The sequence below is a fragment of the Dermochelys coriacea genome, chromosome 17 (assembly GCF_009764565.3).
Source record: "Dermochelys coriacea isolate rDerCor1 chromosome 17, rDerCor1.pri.v4, whole genome shotgun sequence".
NCBI lineage: Eukaryota > Metazoa > Chordata > Testudines > Dermochelyidae > Dermochelys > Dermochelys coriacea.
The window spans coordinates 20392546-20416188 of NC_050084.1; the positions used below are offsets into that span (position 1 = coordinate 20392546).

Here is a 23643-nt window from a genome sequence, read left to right on the forward strand (position 1 = left end):
TTTTCATGACATTTTCATTACAGCTTCTGCCCAGCTTCCCTCTGTGGAGTGGAGGCATTGTGTATTTATTCTTGCTCTGGAGCTTGATCCTTTTAGTATTTGAATACCGCCTTTTGAGCTGCTCTGGCGAAGGGGAGGACTAGGCAGAGCAGTGGAGTGCTTCTCCTGGCCTAGCCACAATTCACATGTCACCAATACTAAACCAAGACATGCTCTGGAGAATACACAGACAGGATGATGTAAGGCTGGTATAGCTGCACACAGCAGGCCATAAAGATGGACCTTTTAACAGGATTCACTGAAATTGGAGGGCAACACAAAGATCATTTTGAAGAGGAGCCAAGGTATTTTACAAAGCACTGGTCCTTGTAAAATAAAAGCAACTCCTTAGTCCCTCTTCCTAGTCAGAGAGGGCATGAAATAGACCTACCAACATACACCAGGATTCTACAGCATGTGACAACATCCCTTTTACTAAGGGAAGAATCTGGCAGCAAACTGGCCTGGAAGTAAAAATGGCCAATGTTCCAGGCCTTTCTGATTTGCCGTTGGGCTCAGGGCTGCAAGCACCAAAGAGAGTGAATAACCAAGGTCTTGGCAACAGCACAGACCATGAATGGTTCCTCCAGTGGTTCCTTATTTCTTACCAGCTGAAAGTGAGTAGACACAGTGCTTACCAAGCTGTCCAGCCCGCCTCCCAGGAGATCCACAGCACCCATCTGCATGGAGGATACTTGGGGTACATTCACTGGAGGGCCCAGGTCAAGGTTCAGAAGGTCACCCAGAAGGTCACCCTGCGATGGAATAACCTGAGGCTGCTCCAAGTTTGTAGTGGTAGTGGTTCCCACTGGACTGTCTCCTGCATCAGTGCTGCAGGGGGGAGAGAAGCGAAATGAATAAAGAAGAATGGTTAGTCACCTTTGTTACCGGCTTTGGAGCACCAGGGAGAAACCAAGGCAGAAACAGATGACCCATGAACAGCAGCCAAACAGTTCTAAGTGAGGTGTTCCATATGGACAGCTGACAAACCTATTCTGTTACAACCTCCAATTGGAGGTAACAAAACTGGAGTTTTGGTACATGCTCTGAGAACCTTCCACTGGTCAGACAAGTCCCACAACTCAAGAGGAGGGGAATTTCAGAGGTAAACATCAAACAGGAACCTCAGCTTCAGCCCAGCTGTGTTATTGGGAGAAGCAGCCACAAACTCCTCCAAAATAGGAGCCATGAATAAAACACAAACTAAAACATAAGATTTCGCTTCCGAGAGGGTTTTTTTGGGAGATTAATATGATCCTGCCTGTACTGGGCCTATGAAGGAATGTACAACCTTGGGGAAAATGCACAGGTTTGGCTAAGGAGGAAGCTTATTATTCTAGTGGGGACTACCAAGCAAGTTTCCTTAAAGGTCTTTCACTCTAGCTGCCCCAGGACCCAATGAGAAATTTACAAGAAAGATAATGCAGATCGCTTCACCTGATGTTAAAATACAATAAAATATCTTGCTCAGAACATCTCCCCAAGCTAGACTTTCTCCTTAAAAGCTTTTTGTCCATAACTTGGGATTTTCCTACGAGACCCAAAGGAGTAAAGAATGACATGGTTATTAAGGACACGGGGCATGCTATAATGCTCCTGTTCTTTTATTGCCCTGGGACTACAGCAAGAGGGTTACATTTTCCAAAACTGCCACCTGAATTAATATATTTGGGCTTTCCCAGGACACCAGCATAGCTCCAGGGTCCTGTGTCCTAGCCTAACCAGTCCCTTCTCTAGCCTCCTCCGCTTTTGCCACTCCCAGAGCAGAACAGCAGCAAGCACCTGTTGGAGCACATTGGACTGTCTATCTTTGCAGACACTAACCTCCCACCCAAGTCTCCCACCGGCAGCAGCGTAGAGAGGAGGTGGGAACAACAGTGTGGACAAATCCCTGGAAGCTAGAGAGAGCGTGATGCTCCACCTGAGTTGTGCACAACTCCCTCTTCTGAGCTGCTCCTCTGGCCCACAGTATTCCCTCCACGAGGCCCTACAGGTAACCGCTTTGGTACGTATGCAGATTGTTGGAGCCTGACCCGAAACAGCTGACCAGCCGCGAGCTGCTCACAATGTGGCTGGGTGCTGCTCATCCGCTGAGAGCTGGGACACAGATAAAAGCCAGCACAGTGCTTTGTTTAAGTGAAAATAGACTCCCTAATATATGCAATACCCTTCACCCTGCTGACCACTACTATTACTAATTTCTCATAGGATTATGCCCACAAGTCTCATAAGACTTAGCCAGCTATTTCTGCCCACCAACCAAGACAATCAGGGCACGATCACCCTCATAACATGACATTCAGCACAGATCTCTGCACAGCTCATTCCATTCTTCCTCAATTTCACTATGCAGGTTGAGAGGGGAAAAAACCTCATTAACTTAAGCTGGTGGCAAACAGCATTGCTAAGGGGTTCTGCTTCCAAAAGGCATCATTCATAGCATAAATGAAACCAAGATCCCACCCAAGCTACTGGGTGAAAAGCTAAGCCACTGTCTTCCACTAGGCAACCTTAGCTTGCCGTATGCAAATGAACAGACTTCCCAGTATTTTTTTTTTTTTTTTTTTTTTTATAGTTGGTAACAATTTTATTTGACAAAGGAAATGGCCTGCTGTTTGTCCACTTTTGAGGGTTTAACTGCTGCTCTGTTTGGCTGCCAGACCCTTGTCTCTCTCTTCAGCAATGGTCAGACGGATTCCCTTTCCATGGGGCAGTGAGATCCATGGCTTGTTACCTTTGCCAATAACAAAAATGTTAGAGAGCCTGGTGGCAAAGCTGTTGCCATTGGCATCCTTCACGTGCACCACATCGAACGAGCCTGGGTGTCCCTCCTGGTTAGTGATCACATCAATACGGCCCAAGTTAGCACCACCAGTCACCATACTTAGATTACCTCTGTCAAACTTGATGAAGTTTGTGATCTTGCCAGTCTCAAGGTCAATTTGGATAGTGTCATTCACCTTGATGAGGGGATCTGGGTTGCAGAGGGTACGGGCATCATGGATCACCAGGTGAGGGATTCCTTTAGTGCCCACAAATATCTTCCTCACCTTGCACAGCTTGTACTTGGCTTCAGCATTAGGAAAACGCAAGTCAATTTTCTAGCATGCGGTAAGAGGACACCCTGTGTGCATGAATTCACTCTTTCCACGGCAGTGCCCCCGACAGGCTGCTTATTATGAAGACATGATTGAAGGTGGCAATTTGGCTCACAGCAGCAATGCTGCACAGGAGGCCTTTGCATGAGCGTGATCAATCTGTCCTTCGTCTGGGAGAAAGGGAGATCGTTACAGTAATGGACTCTCTGTTAGGCTGACCTCAAGCAGAGGAAACACGGTCTGTCACAGAACCCCAGCACTCACTTTTAATTTATGAAGGACGCCAGAGCCTGGTATCAGAATTTAAGGGGCTTCTTAAAATTTTCATTCCCCACCCTTTTTCCCTACTGCTGCTGCTGAAGCCAGAGCTGTTTTCAGCCCAGGCAACAGGTAATTAAGTAGCAAACAAGACCAGAGCAATGCAGAGATATAAAACATAGCTACACTGAAAGAGCACAGTGGGTGGGCTGGCTGCATAGCAGCTGCCAGTGTCAAGTCAGATAAGCAGCATGCACTGGGAGCTGATAAAGCTAGAGCTCTTGGTGAGAAGTGAATTCCTTGAATTGGTTAGACAAGTAAGAGATGTTGGCGTATGCAATGATTTGAAGAGCACTGCACAAGAGAGCTGGTCACACTGTGGATCTGAGCTGCTCATGGGACCAACACCTCTACTATTCTGGAGAGCCTGTGGGTGGGAAGAGTGCCTGAGCAGTGCAGCCATAACTTTCCCTGCCTCCGTGCACACGAGTACTACACTGTACATCAAAACACAGGTCTCCTAAATGGGCTTGTTACCGCAGGCCCTGGGGCAGTACTGCCAGGCCATGTTTCATAACCAGGGAAAAGGCAATTCAACATCCCAAAGTCAGTCAAGTTACAGAAGCTCCTTTAGCTGTTAAGAGTAGCAATATGTATGGAAGGATGGTGCTAGAAAACAGCAAAGGAACAATTGCCTATATGGACTTGTCAGTAAGATGGCAAAAAAGTACAGTGCTCCAGATGTCACTTTCCAGGTTTTCTGGTACACTGCCTCGAAAGGTGAGCTTCGATCTCATACCGCCTGCTGCAAGCAGATCTGCAACTGTAATTAATACATTTAGCAAGCCGGAGTGCTCACCTGAGAAAGCAGCCATGGTAACAAAGTGAGCAGCAATACAGCAAGAATCCCTGCGGATTGGTAACACTCACTACTGGATTCCAGAGCACCAGCCAATTTCTCAGGCTGTGATCCCAGGGGGGGCTTTTTTTGGTTTGTTCTTTAACTGCAGAGAAATGGTGTGATATCCAGGGAACAACTCAACCCATTTTGATTGTTAAAGCATAGTTCAGACTTTCCACCATAGTTCAGACATCAACCTGACCTCATGTTAGCCCAGGCCAAAAACTTTAGTGATTGTGGCCAACAGGTTTCTCCATGCTCCCTGCTTTCAAAGATTCCAAGCATCAGAGAGAGATCTTGGCTTTTTCTTCCCCACTTTGCATTCCCCACAGCAGGAGAGGCCAATAGTGTAATTGGCAGTGCAAGAAGGGAGACACTTTCCACATAACGAAGGCCTCCAAGTCCTGCTTTCCCGCCCAAACCTTTTGTACCATCACAGAAACGTATACCTCCCACTGGCTGTGTGCACAACTACTGGGTTTGGCTGGTGTGTTTCTCATCCTGCCAGACCTGCACCACTCTATTTTCCCAGCTCCTATATCAGACCCTCCTCCCAGTTTGCTCTCAAAGAACAGTGTGAACTTCTCTTTCCCCTTGTCCAATACCAAACAGATTCATCTCTTGGATGCTTCCCATCTGCTTTGGTCTAGAAGCTCAGAGGCTACAACCAGGGGGAGATCCTATCATGTGACAGGCTCTGAGAAGGCTCGATGAATGATGTGTGGACATCTCTGCAACTGGAAAAAAAAAAAATCTAGCTTTTGTAGCAGGCCTTGCATCTTTTAAAGTGGGCTTATTAGGAGGAAAGAAAACAGCAGCCCTCTGACACCCTCCATGCTTGATCCCAGCTTACCTTCCATGGTGAATTGGCAAGTGCTTGCGGTGGATCCCATGACTGCCCTCAACAAAAGCATTGGGTGGTTTGTGGTACACGGAAGCCAGTGACCCAATGTGGCAGATCAGCTCATCCAGCAGAGTTGGCTCGATCAGGTCAGTCTCCTCAGAAATCAGAGGTTTTTCCGATAAGACCACTTCTTTGGCAGTCACAGGATCCGTGGAGAGAAGGCGCCAATAGATATATCCGCGATCCCGCAGGTCTGGATTATCCGAATCCTGAGACAAAGCACTGCATTACTCAAGGGGTTGAACAGGCTTGACCACTGCAACTATATCCTACTTCTGCAGTAACCCTGCTTTCTTGCATTGAAACTACCCACTGGAAAAGCAGCCTATAGATGCTATCAACAGATTGCTGTTCTGTGGCAATCACATCATCCTTAGTAATAAAAATTGCAGGGTCTGACCCCTTGCGCTCATTTCCAAACACAGTTAACCTACATGGTCAAAGAGGAAAACTGGAGAACTTACATCTAGTGGAATTTAAAAGGGATCAAGTCCTCAAGGTTACTAAGCACAGAAGTTGACGCCATGCTTTAGAACTGACCTCCTGTAAAGTATCACAATTTCATTTCAAATGTGATCTTCAAAACGTCCTGAAGGACACATAGTGAAGACAGAAGGACAGGGGAAGGGGATCAAATTGACTCCTTTAGCCACATACTGACAGAATATGCATGATATGCATATCATGAAAGACAATGATCAAGGATTCCTGGAAATATGTCTTACCCAAGGACACTGGTGGGACAAGACACAACACTGCAGTATGGGGCTGATTTGTCTTTAATCATTTACTTTTATCTAGAGAGTGTTTTTATGCCAGAAAGGTCTCATTTATTCCTCCATTTAGTTAATACAATATATATAAGAAGATACAAACTGAACTGATCATTAGGGTTTTCTTCCATTTTCCAGGCCCCCAGCTGTCAATGTTTTTGTTTTATTGGAGAGAATTCTTCCCTAGCATTAAATCTACATTCCTTTTTCTTTCTTTCTTTTTTTTTTAATTTAAATAAAAGCTCTGCTTAAAAAAACAAAGCAAACAAATGCTGTCCACTGATCACCCAGGCTGGAGTTTAGCAGCATAATGTGGATCAGTGCCTGTGAGTTTTCACCATAGAGCTTTCGCAATATGTCTAACTTTCTATGTGTCCTTATTCACCCACCCAATCAGACTCCTTCCTTTTCCAGTTCTGTGATCCCTCTGACTTGCAATAATCTCCCTCCATCCCTCACCCCAACTCAGAACTTTCTCCAGCATGCAATGGACAAGTGTCCATTTGTAATGAGATTGAGCTGGCTAAACTCATTTCACTTGCAATGATCTAGAAGTGATCTCAGGTCTTTAGAGGTCAATTATTAATGCCTCTCTCACTTTGGCACCTCGCCTAGTGAGCTGCTCATCTCGATGGTGGACTTTTCTTTTTTAAACCCTCTTGATCCCAACAAGGGATATTGATTCATCCTATATGTAGTCACCTGCTCAAGGTCAGACAGGGCCTTTATGAGGGCAGATGAAGGAGGGAGTTTGAGGGGAAGATCACTTGCTCCATTCTGCCTTTAAATACATTCAGACTCAAGTCAGAATGCTTCTTCTGTAGCAGCTTTCCCACAGCCAACAGAACCATGGGACTTGAACCAGAATTGCGGGGGGACTCAGATTTTCCTCTCCTCTTTCTTACCCTGCCCATGAGAGACATGCAAAAAACCAACAATATCTTCTAACCCGAGAAGAGAAACGTGCCCATTCTTTCACGCTAAAGTGAAAAACAGGGATCTCGACCTATGAATCAGAGCTCAGAACAACAACACACTAAAGGGCCTATTGCTAGCAATGCCTTGTTATTCATATGAAATACAATAAACCAGACTGAATCAAGGTTTGTGAAAAATAAAGTAGCCTATTATGATCCTAGGGTGCCTTTAAGTGTTTTGTGACTCAGCAGAGTAGGTTTTGGGATCTGGGATATTAGCCCATCATTAAAACCTCTACCACAACTAGCACATTTGTGGGCAGGCTGGGACTAAAAGAAATCCTATTTCTTGTGGGTTCAGAACTTTGCTTAGTTTCTGCTGCAGCATCCATTAGTTAGGAAGGGTTTGCCACCAGTCCTATCTCTCCCTGCTCTTCCACCCAGTGCATGATTTTAGTCACAAACCATTTTCCTGGAGGAGGAAATGTTTTGGATTCTTACAGAACTCTCCCATCCTGTGCCTTACTTGCTAGTGAAGAGAAAACACCAAGGCAGAAATGAGGGCTGAGAAAGAATTAGGTAGCAGCTGAATGAGCGAAAAGAACTGACGCAGAATGCTTTGCAAACTGGGATATTATAGATCAAAGCCCTCTTCCCTGAAAGGGGAGAAATTAGGTGTGCATGAAGACATCCTTGAACCTTGCCTCTTGGTGCCTAAGACTGCCCTGGCATTGCCATACTGCACAACATCAAACTGCCTGCAACCGCAGTGCAAGGACAGCATGGCTTACCAGTACCTTGTCTCACTGAATAGTTTGGCTTACCTGCGTGGCCAGGCTCAGGACCTGCTGAACCAGCTCCTGCGTTTCTGAGGGCTTCTTTAAGAACAACTTCACTATAGCAGTCAGCAGGGTGAGCTGCACCTAAAATAAAGCAGGGACAAAGCAAAGAGATTAAATGAGCTACACCAACATCAGTGCTGCTTCAGGTACACAATGTTCGCTTCAGCACGGGGGCTAGCGCATAGCTATTGGAGTCCCTTGTTGCATATCAAGATTGTGGATGCTCGTTATAGTGTTTTAATGCCATGGCCGGCAACAAGCAGCTGCTAATTGTAAAACAAAAGCCATGCTTCCCATGAAGCATGTTAGTGTCTTACCCAATGGGTTAGCAGCTCAAATTGGTTTTAGCAGCTTGTCCTTTGTAAGTCCATGTTACAAACAACGTATTCATTTCACCAGCCACGCAAAACATGCTGTCAGGGTAGCAGTGATCCCAGTGCAGACTACCCTATAGTTTATACCAGCACAATCTCTCAGCATCATGGCCAACGGGGCAGTTATTTTAAAGACCTATTGGGCTAATTAATATACATCAGGTTTCTTCTTTGCCCAGAGCAAAAACCACCTATCTGTTGCACTGATCAGTATTCTAGGAAGAAGCAAAACAAACCTTTTAAATCATCCTCCAGACAGCCACGAAGGTCATTATTCCAGCCTCAGACTTAAGGTACCCCAGGCTGTTTAAACGTAACATATAGGGCTGGTTGAAAATTTTCCAAAAAAATTGAAGGACAGAAAATTGGGTTTTTGGCTAACAGTGTCCCTTCAAAAAGTGTCTGCTTTCCACATAAAGGTTTGATTTTTGTCACAAAACCAACATAAAAAAAGTGAAATAGGTTGATTTGGAGATGCTGCTGTAGTGCCTCATGGGAGTTGTAATTCGGTTGCCTAGTGTCCCCATTCTCCTCTATGGGTTGTACTCAGTGGCCAGACTATATCTCCAATTGTGCATCCTCACACATCCTCACCCTCCTAAAGAGGAGGGGACATGGGTGCATTATGGTAGATGCAGTCAGACAAGAGAGACTAGCCTATGGATGAGAATGGGAGCATGGGATACCCAAACGGCACTTCCCATGAGGCACAGCATCAGCGTTCCCAGATCAAGTGTTTTGGTTTTTGAATTTTAGCCAAAAAAAATCAGTTTTCTGTGGGGAAAAACATTTTCCAACCAGCTCGACCAATCCAACAGTCTGCCACTTGTATACACTGCATGAGAACCTGAGAGATGGGCTGGCGAGCACAGTTTTACCTGGGTGCTTTCATCATGGAAGCCCTCCAAAAAGCTCTCCAGCAGCTCATCTGCATTGTCGATTCTTTCTGCGTATTCACCCACTATCCAGATCATGGCAGCTCTGGCATCTGGCTCATCCAGGGAGTCGAGGTTCTCGCATAATGTGGCAATGATGCTCTCATACCTGATTTACCAGAGCACAGCCATTAGCAAGGTCAAATCAAAGCGTTGTGTAACTGTATCCAACTCACACCAGGTTGTTAGCGCAAAAACACCCCGAGACCCAAGCCAAAACGACTTACACTTTTATGAGCCACAAGAGACACAAAATAAGGAGATTAATTACCTCAAGAAAATATTCCTACACACTCCTCTTCCAAAGGAGTGTGTGTCAAAGGAGGTAGATTTCAAGGGCTCCTCAAGAGCTTTGTAATTTTTCCCCCTCTTTGTAGCAAGACTGTGCAAGAGAGAAACTCCAGGCACAGAGCTGCTGTCATTTCTTTCTCTCTCTCTCTCTCAAAAAAAAGGATTCTTTGATTCAACAGCTCAGATCAGCTGAATCACTTCCCTCGAGTCTGTATCAGATCCTGCATTTTCACTGGCAGCCCTTCTTGGCTGGAAATTCTAATCTGTGTATTATGCACCCCCAGCTCCTAATGGGTTAGTTGGGACATGGCCATTGGCATGTGATCCTAGGTTTAATATTCGGTAAGTGCTTTCTCACGCTCTAATGATTATCCTGATGGTGCGGAGGGCATCTACTCTAGTACTAACAACTAGATCTGGCATAGAAACCTGAGGAGGTTAATCATTAGTACCAACTGATCCTGGAGACTCAGCTGAAAGATACTGATGCATCATGCCCTAGCTGAATGGACAAGAGCCCCTTGCACAGAAGAGCTAAAAGGGGGTACTGGTCCACCCTGTGAGAATGCTAAGCGGTAGGAAAGCCCATAAGCATTTCATTCAATATCTCTGCCTGGAATCTCTTAAAGTGAAATGTGTTTATGAGCCTCCTACCAGAGCCAGTCATCTTGCCCATACATCAATAGCGAAATCAGACAGCAATCTGTTTACAATCCAACAGAGTCCCTTTGTACCAGAGTCCGAATGGGTGCCGCTGTTCAGAGGGATGGCCATCACACGCACTAAAATTAGTTATACCAACAATATGAGCGGCTAGCTAGGCTGCGCCAAGCAAAACGTAGGTAGTTTTCCTTTATGACATTACACCTGCAGTACTTGCACATACTTGTTGGGATACTTGCGGAAGATGTCCCTGATGACAACAATGGCCTCTTGGACAACGTAGTTGACCTTGGTTTGGATGAGGTCCAGTAGCGTGCTCACGCAGCGCTCTGCGGATTGCTGGGGAGAGGAGAGACACAGTACAGTCAGACTACAGCTGCAGTTCCAGACAAGCCGAAGAAACTGTACAGGCTGTGGCACATTTCCACCCAGCACACTGGACGTAACTGGAGTCCAAAGTACTAGAAGCAGCGTGAAGAAAATGGGGCTGTACTTTAGCTAGTCCCACAAGATAAAGGAGGGCAACCAGTTCAGAGCATGTCTATGGACTTCCAGAACATGCTCCATATGGTGATCCGTGCCTGTGTATTACAGGGAATTCAGCGCTTTACTCAATAGAAATATCGATTCTTTGACCCAAGCTCTTGCCAAAGGAAAAAGTTATGGCTGAAATGATTCTGTACCAGCAGGTGGTCAGGTCTGCATACAGGCAGAAGTTATTATTAATAGATAGTATCTGCAGAGATACTTATGCCATCCCCTTGCTGGCTAATATACAGAACAGGCTACTAAGTATGCACTGCAGGAGTTGCTTATCACTGTTCAGACAAGAATGGGGTACTTGGACAGGGGCTGGCAGAAGGTGTGGGCGTGCATGTGTTGGCAGGGAGGGGAGAGAAGCAGTAAAAAGCCATCGCTATGGCTGGGTTAGTAGCACAAAGCAAGCAGTGCAAGGATAGTGACAGACCCCGGACTGGAATCTCATGAAGATTAGCTATTGCCAGTGCATCTTACTCAATAATTAGCTTCAAACCACAGGCTCGGACTCCATAAAAGTGGCAACAACTGGCCCCTAGAATGCTCTCCGTGCCATATGGAAACCCTAGAAACTAGAGCTGTATTCATTAGGAGAGAGGAGATAAAGGGATACACGAAGCAGGATGCCACAAAAGAGCTAAGTGGCTCAGACACCAGAGGGCTCAAAATGAAGACAGCCAACTAGGCGGTAGGGGAGTGTTTGTGATGCCTCATTACACAGCAGGTGATTAATGTGAGGAACAGATTGCTCAAGGCACTGCATAAGCAACCCCCATAAATATACTCATAAAGCATTCAGTATAGGGTACAAACAGAACTTACTCAAGTGGATTTGCAATTTGAGTGAGCTACACTGTGTCAGAGCATTGGGGGAGGGTGGAAGAGGAACAAAGGGAGATTAAATCAGGAAACCTGTAAACTCAGTTTAATAACTGGCATAAATCTCTAAGACAAACCTCAGCCTGACCTAAAGCCCTGACTTGGGCAAAGCGGAGAACGTGGCTCACCCATGTCATTTGCCTCATTCCATCTCTGCATTCCTTGAGGAATTCCACCAGGATTTCAACAATTTCCATCCCACCATCAACCTCAGCCTGGACCAGTCCACACAAGAGATCCACTTCCTGGACACTATGGTGCTAATAAGCGTGGTCACATAAACACCACCCTATATCGGAAGCCTACTGACCGCTATTCCTACCTACATGCCTCTAGCTTTCATCCAGATCACACCACACAATCCATTGTCTACAGCCAAGCTCTACGATATAACTGCATTTGCTCCAACCCCTCAGACAGAGAAACACCTACAAGATCTCTATCATGCATTCTTACAACTACAATACCCACCTGCTGAAGTGAAGAAACAGATTGACAGAGCCAGAAGAGTACCCAGAAGTCACCTACTACAGGACAGGCCCAACAACAGAACACCACTAGCTATCACCTTCAGCCCCCAACTAAAACCTCTCCAATGCATCAAGGATCTACAACCCATCCTGAAGGACGACCCACCACTCTCACAGATCTTGGGAGACAGGCCAGTCCTTGCTTACAGACAGCCCCTCATCCTGAAGCAAATACTCACCAGCAACCACACACCACACAACAGAACCACTAACCCAGGAACCTCTCCTTGCAACAAAGCCCATTGCCAACTCTGTCCACATATCTATTCAGGGGACACCATCATAGGGCCTAATCACATCAGCCACACTATCAGAGGCTCGTTCACCTGCGCATCTACCAATGTGATATATGCCATCGTGTGCCAGCAATGCCCCTCTGCCATCTACATTGGTCAAACTGGACAGTCTCTATGTAAAAGAATAAATGGACACAAGTCAGACATCAAGAATTATAACATTCAAAAACCAGTCGGACAACACTTCAATCTCTCCAGTCACTCGATTACAGACCTGAGAGTGGCTATCCTTCAACAAAAAAACTTCAAAAACAGACTCCAGTGAGAGACTGCTGAATTGGAATTAATTTGCAAACTGGATACAATTAATTTAGGCTTGAGGAGAGACTGGGAATGGATGAGTCATTACACAAAGTAATAACTATTTCCCCATGTTATTTCTCCCCCCCACCCAACCCCCCACTGTTCCTCAGATGTTCTTGTTAACTGCTGGAAAGGCCCAACCTTGCTTGTCACCATGAAAGGTTTTCCTCCTTCCCCCGCCCCTGCTGGTGATGGCTCATCTTAAGTGATCACTCTCCTTACAGTGTGTATGATAAAACCCATTGTTTCATGTTCTCTGTGTGTGTATATAAATCTCCCCACTGTATTTTCCAGCGAATGCATCCAATGAAGTGAACTGTAGCTCATGAAAGCTTATGCTCAAATAAATTTGTTTGTCTCTAAGGTGCCACAAGTACTCCTTTTCTTTTTGTGAATACAGACTAACACGGCTGCTACTCTGAAACCTGTCATCTCTGCATGCTTGCACTGAAAGCAGAAGACCTAGAAATTCTCAGTGACAGATAGATGCTGAATACAAACCTCCTCTATTCACCACATTAGGTCTCCATTATTATTGCTCGATATGTACCACACTATTAAGATGGCAGGGAAAAAGCAATCTGTAATTTAAAGGTGTCTGCCTTGATTACAGGCTGCTCCGATCTCTTCTCTCACTTGACAAAACATCATTTGAGGCCTGTCAACCAGAAGAGCCTCAGTGCAACCAACTTACAAATCTCATGCAGGCAGACCTGTGGGCCGTTTCTTCAGCACAAGGTAGTGCTTGGGGATCTCAGCGAGGCCCCAGGCCAAATACCATCTCTGCCAGCCAAGTAGCTGTGCAGGATTGGGCTATTCCCCCTCCCCTGGCATTGCCTCCTGGTGGATGTGGGGCAGTTCCAAAGCTTCACTCTCTGGGAACAAAGACTTCTCCTTTTATTTTTTACTATATGATCTTAAAGAGACATGGGTCAGATTTGGGAAGTTCTTCATTGCCCAAGAGCTTAGAAATGCAAACAGTTAACAGGAAAAGCAAGTTAATGTTTGCAATTCTTTTCTGTTGAACACTGAAGTGTGATCTGTTACACAGGGGACAACATTAATTGTTTAAATATGTGTAACTGATTTTTAGCATGAGCCTCCCTTGAAAGGGAGCGGCCAGCGGGTATTTGTTCAGTGAAGCAGTCCTCAAATCCCCATGGCAAGATGCACTGCCTCTCCTGTGGATGGTTAGCTATTTTTAAAATAGGCATTTCAGAGGTTCCTGCAGATGTACACTTTACCAAAAAATGTACATCCTTTATTAAACTGGCCAGTTATAGGAGCCAGCACTAAAGCAGGAAGGGTTTTCAAATGGGGGGGGATACGAGTAAAAAAAAAAAATCGTGCTATATAGAAACCAAATGAAACCCAGTACAATTCTGCAGAGTCCAACGAACTGCACAATAAAGGTACAAATACTGCAAGGTTTGTTAAAATGCTGCTGGTTCCTTAGATTGGACCAAAGTCCACTAGCAACAGGACTCCCTTCTCCCTGCCTCCCTCCGGTCCATAGTGCTTGTTACGTTAGCCGCAGCTCTGCTACTTTCACGCAGTCTCTTCTCAGCCCCCCTCAGGTTTACCCCAGCAAAGCCTTTGGAGCCAGGTTGAGGTTTCATTTGTACTCCTCCGATCACAGCTGTGGACAGCGTGCTTCTCTTTCGCCCTGCAGCTGAGACGCAAACCTTCATGCCTGCGCCAGATACCGCGACTGCGCTGTCTCGAGTCACAGCAGATACAAATTTATTCACAAGCCAACTCTTCTAGAAGAGACAATTAGATGAAAGGCAGGATTCTTGAAGGCGGAGATGTGGTTCCCTGTGAACGCTCATTCATCATGAGCTCCCACTGGCTGCGCCCTCTGTCAAAGGCAGATTTCTAAGTCATCAGAAACTCGAGCACTTGGATGGCTGAGAGAGTGCAGTGAGCCCTCCATTAGTCCCCATGTGCAGTGAAAACAGCCTGGAGTAAACTCTGGGGCACTGAGAACAGGTACTGATTAACCAAGAGATGAAAGCGTCATTTTACCCTGTAGTAGGCTGCATGGTACTTGCCACCTTTTAAATTTGGTTCTTGTCAGACTTACAGAATAGTTCTGTTTACAAGCAACGACATCAAAGGGAGGTTGCTAAAAGCAAGGTTTAACTCAGCCGATTAGGATATACAATGGTAGGGTTACATGGTAACGGACTGCCATTGCAAATTAGCTGGGACATCGTTAGCCTTTGTTCATGCTGGGCATGGCCCTCACACAATGATTTATTTGGTGATGGTCCTGCTTTGAGCAGAGGGTTGGACTAGATGACCTCCTGAGGTCCCTTCCAACCCTGATATTCTATGATTCTATGAATACCTGATGGGAGAGAGAGACTCCGACGGCATCCGGATACCTTGGGAATGTGCCGATGTCCATTCTGTATCAAGGAGGGACACTTGGCCCAACTTCTAACCTGAAGGGATTCTAAAGGACCTGGAGTGGCCTCGTCAGGGACTGGCTGAGAAGCCTAGCCCCTAAAAAGTACCATCTCTAATTTGTCCAAACTGCTTAATAGCCTCCGCTCTTTCAATCTCAGATCCTCTTCTTCTCTCACAGTTGCTACTCTTCAAATAACCTGTTCCCACCTACTTGGCCACAGAGGACGCACGCCGGCATCCGGCGACATTGCAGTCCGGAAATCCAGACAGACCAGTGCTGATCACTGCCTCTGGGCAGCTTTGAGAGATGGAGGAGGAAACTCCATCACAGGGACAAATTTTTCTATTTCTATCAATATTTCTATTGATCTGAGCCAGAAGAACCAGGAAACAGCAAGGTGGTGGGGATAAGAGGGCTAATCAAAGGCCATATATATCCTGCAGATGGATGAAGCAGTCTGAGGCCTTGTCTACATACAAACTTGCACCGATTAGCCCAAATGGTGCAAACCTGTGCGAATACTCTTGTTTCCATTTAAATCAGCCTTGTTTGGGAAATAAGACAGTCCACACAGCTTTTTTCACTGGCTTATCTAAATCACTAACTACAAGCCTAACCTTACACTACAGTGATAACTGTCTAGCACCTTTCAGAACAACTATATTTGCTTTAAAAGTTAAATCAATACACTACCTTAATGCTGTCATTTGTAGGTGGCTGTTGAACTGACAAGGGATCTTTTACACTGTTGTTCTAGATAACTGCAAATATTCATGGAAAGCCATTCACATGAGTCAGACTCAACAGACAGAGTCTGTCAACTTAACAGACACCTGAATAAAGTTTCAGGTTTTACAGATCTTTAAAACTAGACAACCCGATAGAGCCTTTTTGAGTGTGTGTGTTCCATTTTGCAATTGACTTCAACTCCAAATGCTGAAAAAAATTTAAAAAAAAAAAAACAATTCTTGTTGTAGGTCCTATTCAAATGGAACAGGGGACACAAGCCACTCCTTCATTGCACTGAGTCCTCTGCATTCCTTATGAAACAAATAGGACCTCTCCTTTAAAGATCCAGCTCACAGCGACTAGGGCATTCTTAGCTGGTATAAATGGTCATCACTCCACTGAAGCCAATAGAGCTATGACAATTTACATCAGACGAGGATCTGCCCACTATCCTTCCAGCAGGCTGGGATCCAAGAGAAAGAGGACAATCTTGTGATTAAGGCACTGAGCTGGGACTCAGGAGATCAGAGTTCCATCCCAGACTCTCTCTCTCTCTCTCTCTCTCTCTCTCTCTCACACACACACACACACACACACACACACACACACACACACACACACACAGAGAGTATGACTTGGGGCAAGTGACTCAATCTCTAAAATAAGGATAAGAAACCACACAAGGCCGAAGGGGAGAAATCCATTCAAATTTCTGAAGTGCTCAGACATTGTGGCAATGAGTAAAGCCTATAAACCAATGTTGGTTACTTGCCTCGACCTTGATAGCACATCGTCCAATAGCTCGCACAGCCTTGCGGACAAAGTCAACATCCACCTCAGTAGCGTACTCCTTGAGTTCCGCCAGGACCTGTTGGGAAAAGCATCACCCAAAATACGAGTCATTTGAGCCATGAAGTCTGGATAACATTTCCATTGGCCCCTCCTCCATTTCTACCTAGCCCTGCTACTTAGGTATTTGAAAATTAAATGAAGCTACTGATCCCCAGAGCACAAAGAGCTTTAAACATTCTGGGCTCAAAGTATTTAGTTGGGTTAATTTAAAGTGTGCCCATCCATAGTTCTAGGCACATGTACAATGTTTACAGACGTACAGCTCTACGCAACGTTAAGTGCTGTACCAACATCAGCTACATCTCAAAACACCTCAGAGGCAAGTATCCCCATTTCACAAATGGGGAAACTGAGGAACAGATGAAGTGTGCTGTCCCAGGTGGAAACACAGAGTGGATCAGATGGGGAGCAAAGGGTTTATTCTCAGTAGGTTCCACTTGAGGCCATTACTGAGTTCTGTGATTGAGCTTTGCCTGTTTTATAAATGTGGCTTTAGAACTGGGAAGGGGACGTGAGAGTCCAAGTTCTCAGCTTCGATCTTAGTCCTCCAGATTACTCTGCAGCTCTTGAAAATCAGCTGCATTATCTAGCAGAAGGCACTTCAAAATTTAGTGAGGAATCTGCAGACCAAAATCCAAGAGGAGTGCTACACATATATATTCCCGGCAATTGGTTTTCCACAGATTTTCCATGTGCCCCGCAGATCAGTGACATGGGGCTGCCTTGCTCCATCACTTCCCATAAATTGTGACACAAACAGCTATTTTAAATATGCCACATTAAACAAGAATATTTAGTTATAAAATGGAACAGGGTGGCACATCAGCCGCAGATGGAATCGCTCTGTGTTAACAAAGAAAGGTTAGTGCTTGAAACACACCTGAGGAGAGAAGGGATAGACCATGGTGGAATTTCAGGTACTAGGATGACAGGACAGAAGCAGCACAGAATGGGAATATGAACACTGAGTGAGCAGGAATTCACAAGTTCTAATCTCGACCCTGCCACCAACTCATATGCAAGTGACTTCAGCTCTGTTTGTTTCCGCAACTCCAGTCTGTAAAATGTACCCCCTATCTAAAGACTGGGAGTGGATGTGTCATTACACAAAGTAAAACTATTTCCCCATGTTTATTCCCCCCACCGTTCCTCACATGTTCTTGTCAACTGCTGGAAATGACCCACCTTGATCATCACTACAAAAGGTTCTCTCTCTCTCCTTCTGGTAATAGCTCACCTTACCTGATCACTCTCGTTACAGTGTGTATGGTAAAACCCATTGTTTCATGTTCTCTGTGTATATAAAATCTCCCCACTGTATTTTCCACTGCATGCATCTGATGAAGTGAGCTGTAGCTCACAAAAGCTTATGCTCAAATAAAATTTGTTAGTCTCTAAAGTGCCCCAAGTACTCCTTCTCTTTTTGCAGATTCAGACCAACACGGCTGCTACTCTGAAACCTACCTAACAAGCGTGTTGCAAGGTTTGTACAATGCTATTAACATCTAAAGCACTAAGAAATTTCCAACCCCTCCGTTAAGTAACTGCAGACCATACACTGTGCCAGAGATAACACTGATTTACTGCTGTTTATTGTACCACAGTTCAGAGAACACTTTTAAAGGTATTAATTTGTGCATAAATCTTCCCTCACGGCATGCATTTTGGAGCTGGTATACACCGTCCATCAGGGATATGATCGCAGTTGGAGTAACTGACCTGGGCAATGTTTGCCTGGGATGCCAGGCGGATCATGATGTCCAGCTTCTCCAGTTTGACATAGATGGGGTCGTTGTACTTCACAAAGAATACCTTGATTTCTTGCTTCAGGATTTCAGGCCTGGAGAACATACACATACACACAACAGAATTGCACACGCTTTTAACTCAATGACTTTCCATTTCAACGATGACCTGATTTTTAGAACAACCTTAGCTTTTGCTAAGAACACAATGGTATCAGCGCCTATCAATGATTTGCACACAAATATATTAGAACTGCATTTCAAATTAAAACCCATCTTTTATCTCAAAGCCTTCTGATTTTTTACGCTGCTGGGTTCAAGCCATTTTAACTCTGCCTACATCCCCACCTGCCCTCCACCCGTGCATAACACCCTCCCAACACATAATGCCACCTACACAACCAGAGTCTCTCTCCTTCAGTGGCTAGACACCTATATCGACATATAGCCATTTTCCCCAAGTGTACCAACTCCTGTGCTACACCCATCCCACCTTCTCAATATTATCAAGAGATCACAGTATTTGAACCTGCTGAGAAAAATAAATGTCGATCTCCTTCTCGCGGTTTAGATTCTTTGATTGAGAGCCGAGGGAAGGATCTTTTGTGTTTCTATGGCAGGGAAAGGGGAGAAAAGGAATGCATGTCCCAAATCGCCTTCCCCAAGAAATCTTGGCTGGCTAAAGAAACACAACAATGATGCTGGTAGAATCAATCAGCTGTAAAAACAGTCAATGACTCTAGCTGACAACTGTGTGATCCAGAGTACAGGAAACAGGACTAGTCAACCAACTCCTCAGAGCCAGGGGTTGGGTCCTCACAATTAGCACACCTGGACACATAAAAACTTCTGAATGGATTAACTCAGTCAGATCCCCTTTCACCACACCCAGTGAGAGCAGCACTCTGGCCTGTACCTTTTCTGCACAATTAAGTTGATGTTTCTCAGGGCAACATACTGAACTTCAGGCTCTCCAGACAGCAGCGTGACAAGCGGAGGGGCTAGTTTCTTCAGCAGCATGTTGTAATAGTCAGACTCTTTGGGTAAGAGCTCCAAGAACTTCATCAAGACTTTCACAGCAGAAAGCACCACGGCCGAGTTGGCATGAGACAGCCGAGGAGTCACCCGCTCACAGATGCTAGAGACAGAAAAGACTATGTGGATTTTCAGATTATTTCTGAATTTCTCCCATAAGACCTCAGCTGAATGGGGGGTCTCTCAGAAACACAACAGGACCCAGGAACCCATGGTTGGCAAGTAACCCCTTGCAATCAGACATCAGCAACGCCAACCACCATATAAGGCAGTCACTGCATTTGTATTCCATTCAGTTCCACACCCTGACTTTTAGAGAATTTAAATATGAAGAGTGAGCGGGACATGTTCAGAGCTGTTCAACAGGCAGCCCCATTCGGGGGAAGCTAGGAAACACAGGCCTGGGCTTGGAGATCTCTGTAGGTTCCTAGAGCTGATCAAGAGCCTGTTTTCTGAAACAAGACAAGGGAATCTAAAAACATCAAGGACGAGGAGAAAATTCAGTAAAACAGCCTGCAAATTTTTTTTTAAAAAGGGGATTATCTGTTCTGCCTCAAAAATGCAGGCACTGGAAAAAACCCAGCAAATTAAAGGAGGCTTGCATAAATACATTAGGCTTGTGCCCTTTCAGCTTCTTTATGAAGGATACCGAAAGCAGAAGGCGATATTTTTTTAAAGCAGTGCTTTTTTTCCTGCTTGTTTTTCCCCTACTATGCAGGATGTAGAGATTGATCTTTCCTGGCTTTGGTGGAGGACCAGGGAAGGTCTAACACATGTTTGCTAGGACTTCTTAACATCTTAATTGAAGAGCGGGGGTTGGGGGAATGAAATCTAACACAAGCTCTTCTCAATGTCAGTCATTGACGTTAAAGAGGTATTCCCCAAAACAATGAGTTTTAAACAGTGACGGAAATCGCTTCCTCATTTCATCCCTCAACTTTATCGTCCGCCCTCTGCTGCCATAATTTAAACTAGTTTTCTTGGCACAATCGAATTTTCCAGTCTTGACAGAGCCTGAAATAATGAGAGAAAACAAGCTGTTTCATACAAAGAAAACAAAAAAGGCTTTCAGGCCCCTCTTTACGCACAAAGAGCAAAAAACGGGCACAGAGCACAATTTATTTTCCACGTCTCCTTTAAGGGGCGTAGTGCTACCAGTTTCTGTGTTGTGCAAAGTGCACGTACCAATTGCCACACCACCACTGGTCTTGACGGATCCATTGCTGGACCCGTGGTTTACCATGAAGAGTCTAGCCCTTTAAGGGAAACATGGAGAGCAGAGAGGTGGGGTCTGTGCAGTTTAATAGCAGTTCCCAATGGATTCTTCTGTGCGCAATACCTGGAATATCAAGCCATCATGGCTTTTCAAACTGCTTCATTTGAAGTCTATTTCTGCTATTCGAGGTCTGTATCACAGCCCATTACATCAAGCCCCCACCCTCACACAGGTGATGGGACACTTTAGTGAATCCATCAGAACTTTAAGGCAGGAAAGCCACTAGCCACACATGAAGGGCGTGAGCCAGCGCATGTACCTCTGAGCCTCACGGTCATCCTTGGGGTTGTAGTTAGACAGACAGTCCAGAATGAAGATCTGGCCCCATTCGGTGCATTCATTCAGGGCCGTCAGTAGCTTGTTAATATTCTGAGGGTTTAGATCCAGCAAGTTACTGTTGGGATGCGACTCGCTGATCTCTGACAAGGCAGCCACCGCGTTAGCCACAACCTAGGAGAGGAAGAGAAGAGGAGAGGCATTCATGGTTAGTGTCTCACCCAGGACTCAAGGAATTAACTTGGCTTAGCACATGTTATGCAGCTGGGCCATGTTTGAGACTTTGCCTCAATATTATGACCTATGATAAGTAGCTGTCACCAAACAATCAGAGATCCATGTTAATCTGACAGTGCAGTGGCAGCTCATGGGAGACCCAAAGTTTCAATGCAATCTTGCAATTTGCTCTTCAGGGGCTGCCTAAAGTTAGAGTCCCTCCTAAAACACTCTGGGTATCTGAGGGAGAAAGGACAGGGGAAAAAACTGCATTACTGTTAGGAGACCACTGCTGGTAAAGCATGAGACCAGTAGCAGGCCACAGCAGAGCGGATGGTGCAGAGAGCATAATGTCCACGGAGGATATATAAAAGATGGGCCAGATAGAGAGAGGCTAAAGGCTTGGCCTATTGGTGCTGTCCAGAGGAACCTGGCCTTTTCTATAAGCGCTGCCTTTTGCAATACTAATTCTGGGTATGCAGCCAAGAAAGGTGACACTACACAGTGCAGCAGTGGTGTGGGTCAGGTGGGCAAAATACCCCAACTAGCTATAGGCTTCAAACATCTAATCAGATTGACAGGATCTTTCAGACTTTAACTTCAGTTGAGGCCAGCCTCCCTCACTTCCAACAAGGAGAGACGGTTAACTGTTCTTTGTTGTCCCTACGGACACTGGAAATGGTACATATATGAAGCCTATTTTTCCCCCGAGCCAGTCCCTATAAGCCCCAGTCTGAGCTGTTTGGATGAAGCTAGAATGTCCACAGAACTTTCTTCCTTTGTGAAAAGCACTAATTAAGAAATGAAAACTCTCTATTGCTCTGCAAGGATCTGCCGAGGAACCCAGTTTGAAAAGAGGCAACATGCAGATTTTGAAGCAGGTGATTCTCCCAACTGGTTGTCTAACAGACAAGAACATCCCTGATTACAAGTCCTTCCCACTGCAATCATTTGTCTACCACGTGCTGTACGATATCCAGTTATTGCAAATATGGCAGTACATTACACGTGGTAGAAGCTAAAGCACACTCCCGGACTTCTAGCCCACTGTAGCAGCGTTCACTTGGGGTGTTACAGCCTGGTGGATTCACAGGCTGGCTTGCCGGGCAGTAACAAGCCCCTAGTTCCATTCTCTGGGAGTTTGGGAGCTGTATATCCTAACCTGGTGTCATATGAAGATTCTTAATAGAGAACTGTTACCCAATATATCAACAAAAAAGCTTCTGTCGCTGTAAATGGACATTGGATGCTATGGAGGTGTAAGCCTGAGTTCAACACATAGAACTACCCAAGATCACACTATATAAAACTCTGTAAAATGGAGATCATACTGACCTTTCCCATCAAGTACTTTCGTAACACCGACGGTGGGCGTAATCGAACCTGGAACCTCTGGAGCTAAATGCATGAACCTCTACTGCATGAGCTAAAAGCCATCTGGCTGTTAGCTAAGGCTGTAGAATAGACTCAATCTCTCTCTCTAAGTGGTCTCAGTGCCACTAGATGGGACAGAACACCACACCCAGGAGGTGTGTGGGTTACACTTTGAGAGCTACTGATGGAAAGTGGCATATAGCAGCTAACTATTATTTTCATTAGAGATATAAGAATAGAATACAACACTGCACATCACATACAGGGAAACCCATGTCTAATGTTCTTCTGCTAAAGTGTCCCCCAGGTTTCTAGTACTAAATTGCTTGACCTTTGGTTACAGAACCGCCTCTATAAAAGTCTGCTGCTCCTCTGGATGGTTTCTTTCGGTTTCCCAGTGCACTGCTCTGAAAAGGACACTAATATTGCAAATATTTTACAATACTGCAACAGTTTTACAAAGCATCAGTCACCAGTTGCTACAGAACCAGTGTTCCAGAATTACGGCATGCACATGCGTGTATGCTAGCTATTTTGTATTTCAAGCTCTAGATGCCATAATGTTGAATGCTTTAAAAAAAAAAAAGCCTAGAGATTGACTTCCTTAGCTGAGCGATTCTTCCGTCACTAACCAAGAGAGGATCCTCTATGCTGACTGCCGGCTGCCAAGGCCACTCTGATCCAACGAGCAGCCTCCTCGGACTCCCTGCTCAATCATCACACTAGCTAATTTATTTATACATCCCAAGCCATGTACCCCCACCCCCCCCAAGGCATCAAGAAAGGGTGCTGCTCCTGTTTGCATCAGCCCTCTTTCAGAACCCCCCCCTTCCATCATAAATCACACAGCACAAGGACTAATGCTGAGCCTGGGTCAGATGTGATACCCCCCCCCAAGCATCTCGGGGGCTTCAGTCTCTGCTTTACTAATCTCAGACAAACCCCCTGGTCTGAATCACCAGCTGTCATCAGCTGGCTGATTCTGCCTCTCAGCTGGCTTTTGGCAAATGTCACCCTTAAACACCATTCAAAGGCAGGTGTAGCAAACAGTTTATAACGCAGTCTGGCTGAACAGTGATAATTTTGCATTTAGGCTAGGATTCCCCCAGGGAGTTGGGAACTCAAATGATGTTTCAAGGGGATTTGGATACCTAAAATCACTGAGGCGTCTTCAAAAATCCCAC

At 45.3% G+C, this 23643-nt stretch overlaps 1 protein-coding gene across 14 annotated transcripts in view; it reads right to left on the bottom strand.

Moving 5' to 3' along the window:
• The window catches only part of AP2B1 (adaptor related protein complex 2 subunit beta 1), a 100701-nt gene that overhangs the window by 49949 nt on the left and 27109 nt on the right, over positions 1 to 23643 (bottom strand). For all 14 annotated transcript variants that reach the window (XM_043499704.1, XM_038376000.2, XM_038375995.2 and 11 more), the window contains 9 exons: positions 20853 to 21043; positions 19199 to 19420; positions 18257 to 18377; positions 16458 to 16553; positions 10219 to 10334; positions 8985 to 9150; positions 7715 to 7813; positions 5150 to 5409; positions 678 to 870 (listed from right to left, as the gene is read on the bottom strand). In XM_043499704.1, coding sequence (XP_043355639.1) covers positions 678 to 870; positions 5150 to 5409; positions 7715 to 7813; positions 8985 to 9150; positions 10219 to 10334; positions 16458 to 16553; positions 18257 to 18377; positions 19199 to 19420; positions 20853 to 21043 — 1464 coding nt within the window. The remainder of the gene's footprint in view (positions 1 to 677; positions 871 to 5149; positions 5410 to 7714; positions 7814 to 8984; positions 9151 to 10218; positions 10335 to 16457; positions 16554 to 18256; positions 18378 to 19198; positions 19421 to 20852; positions 21044 to 23643) is intronic.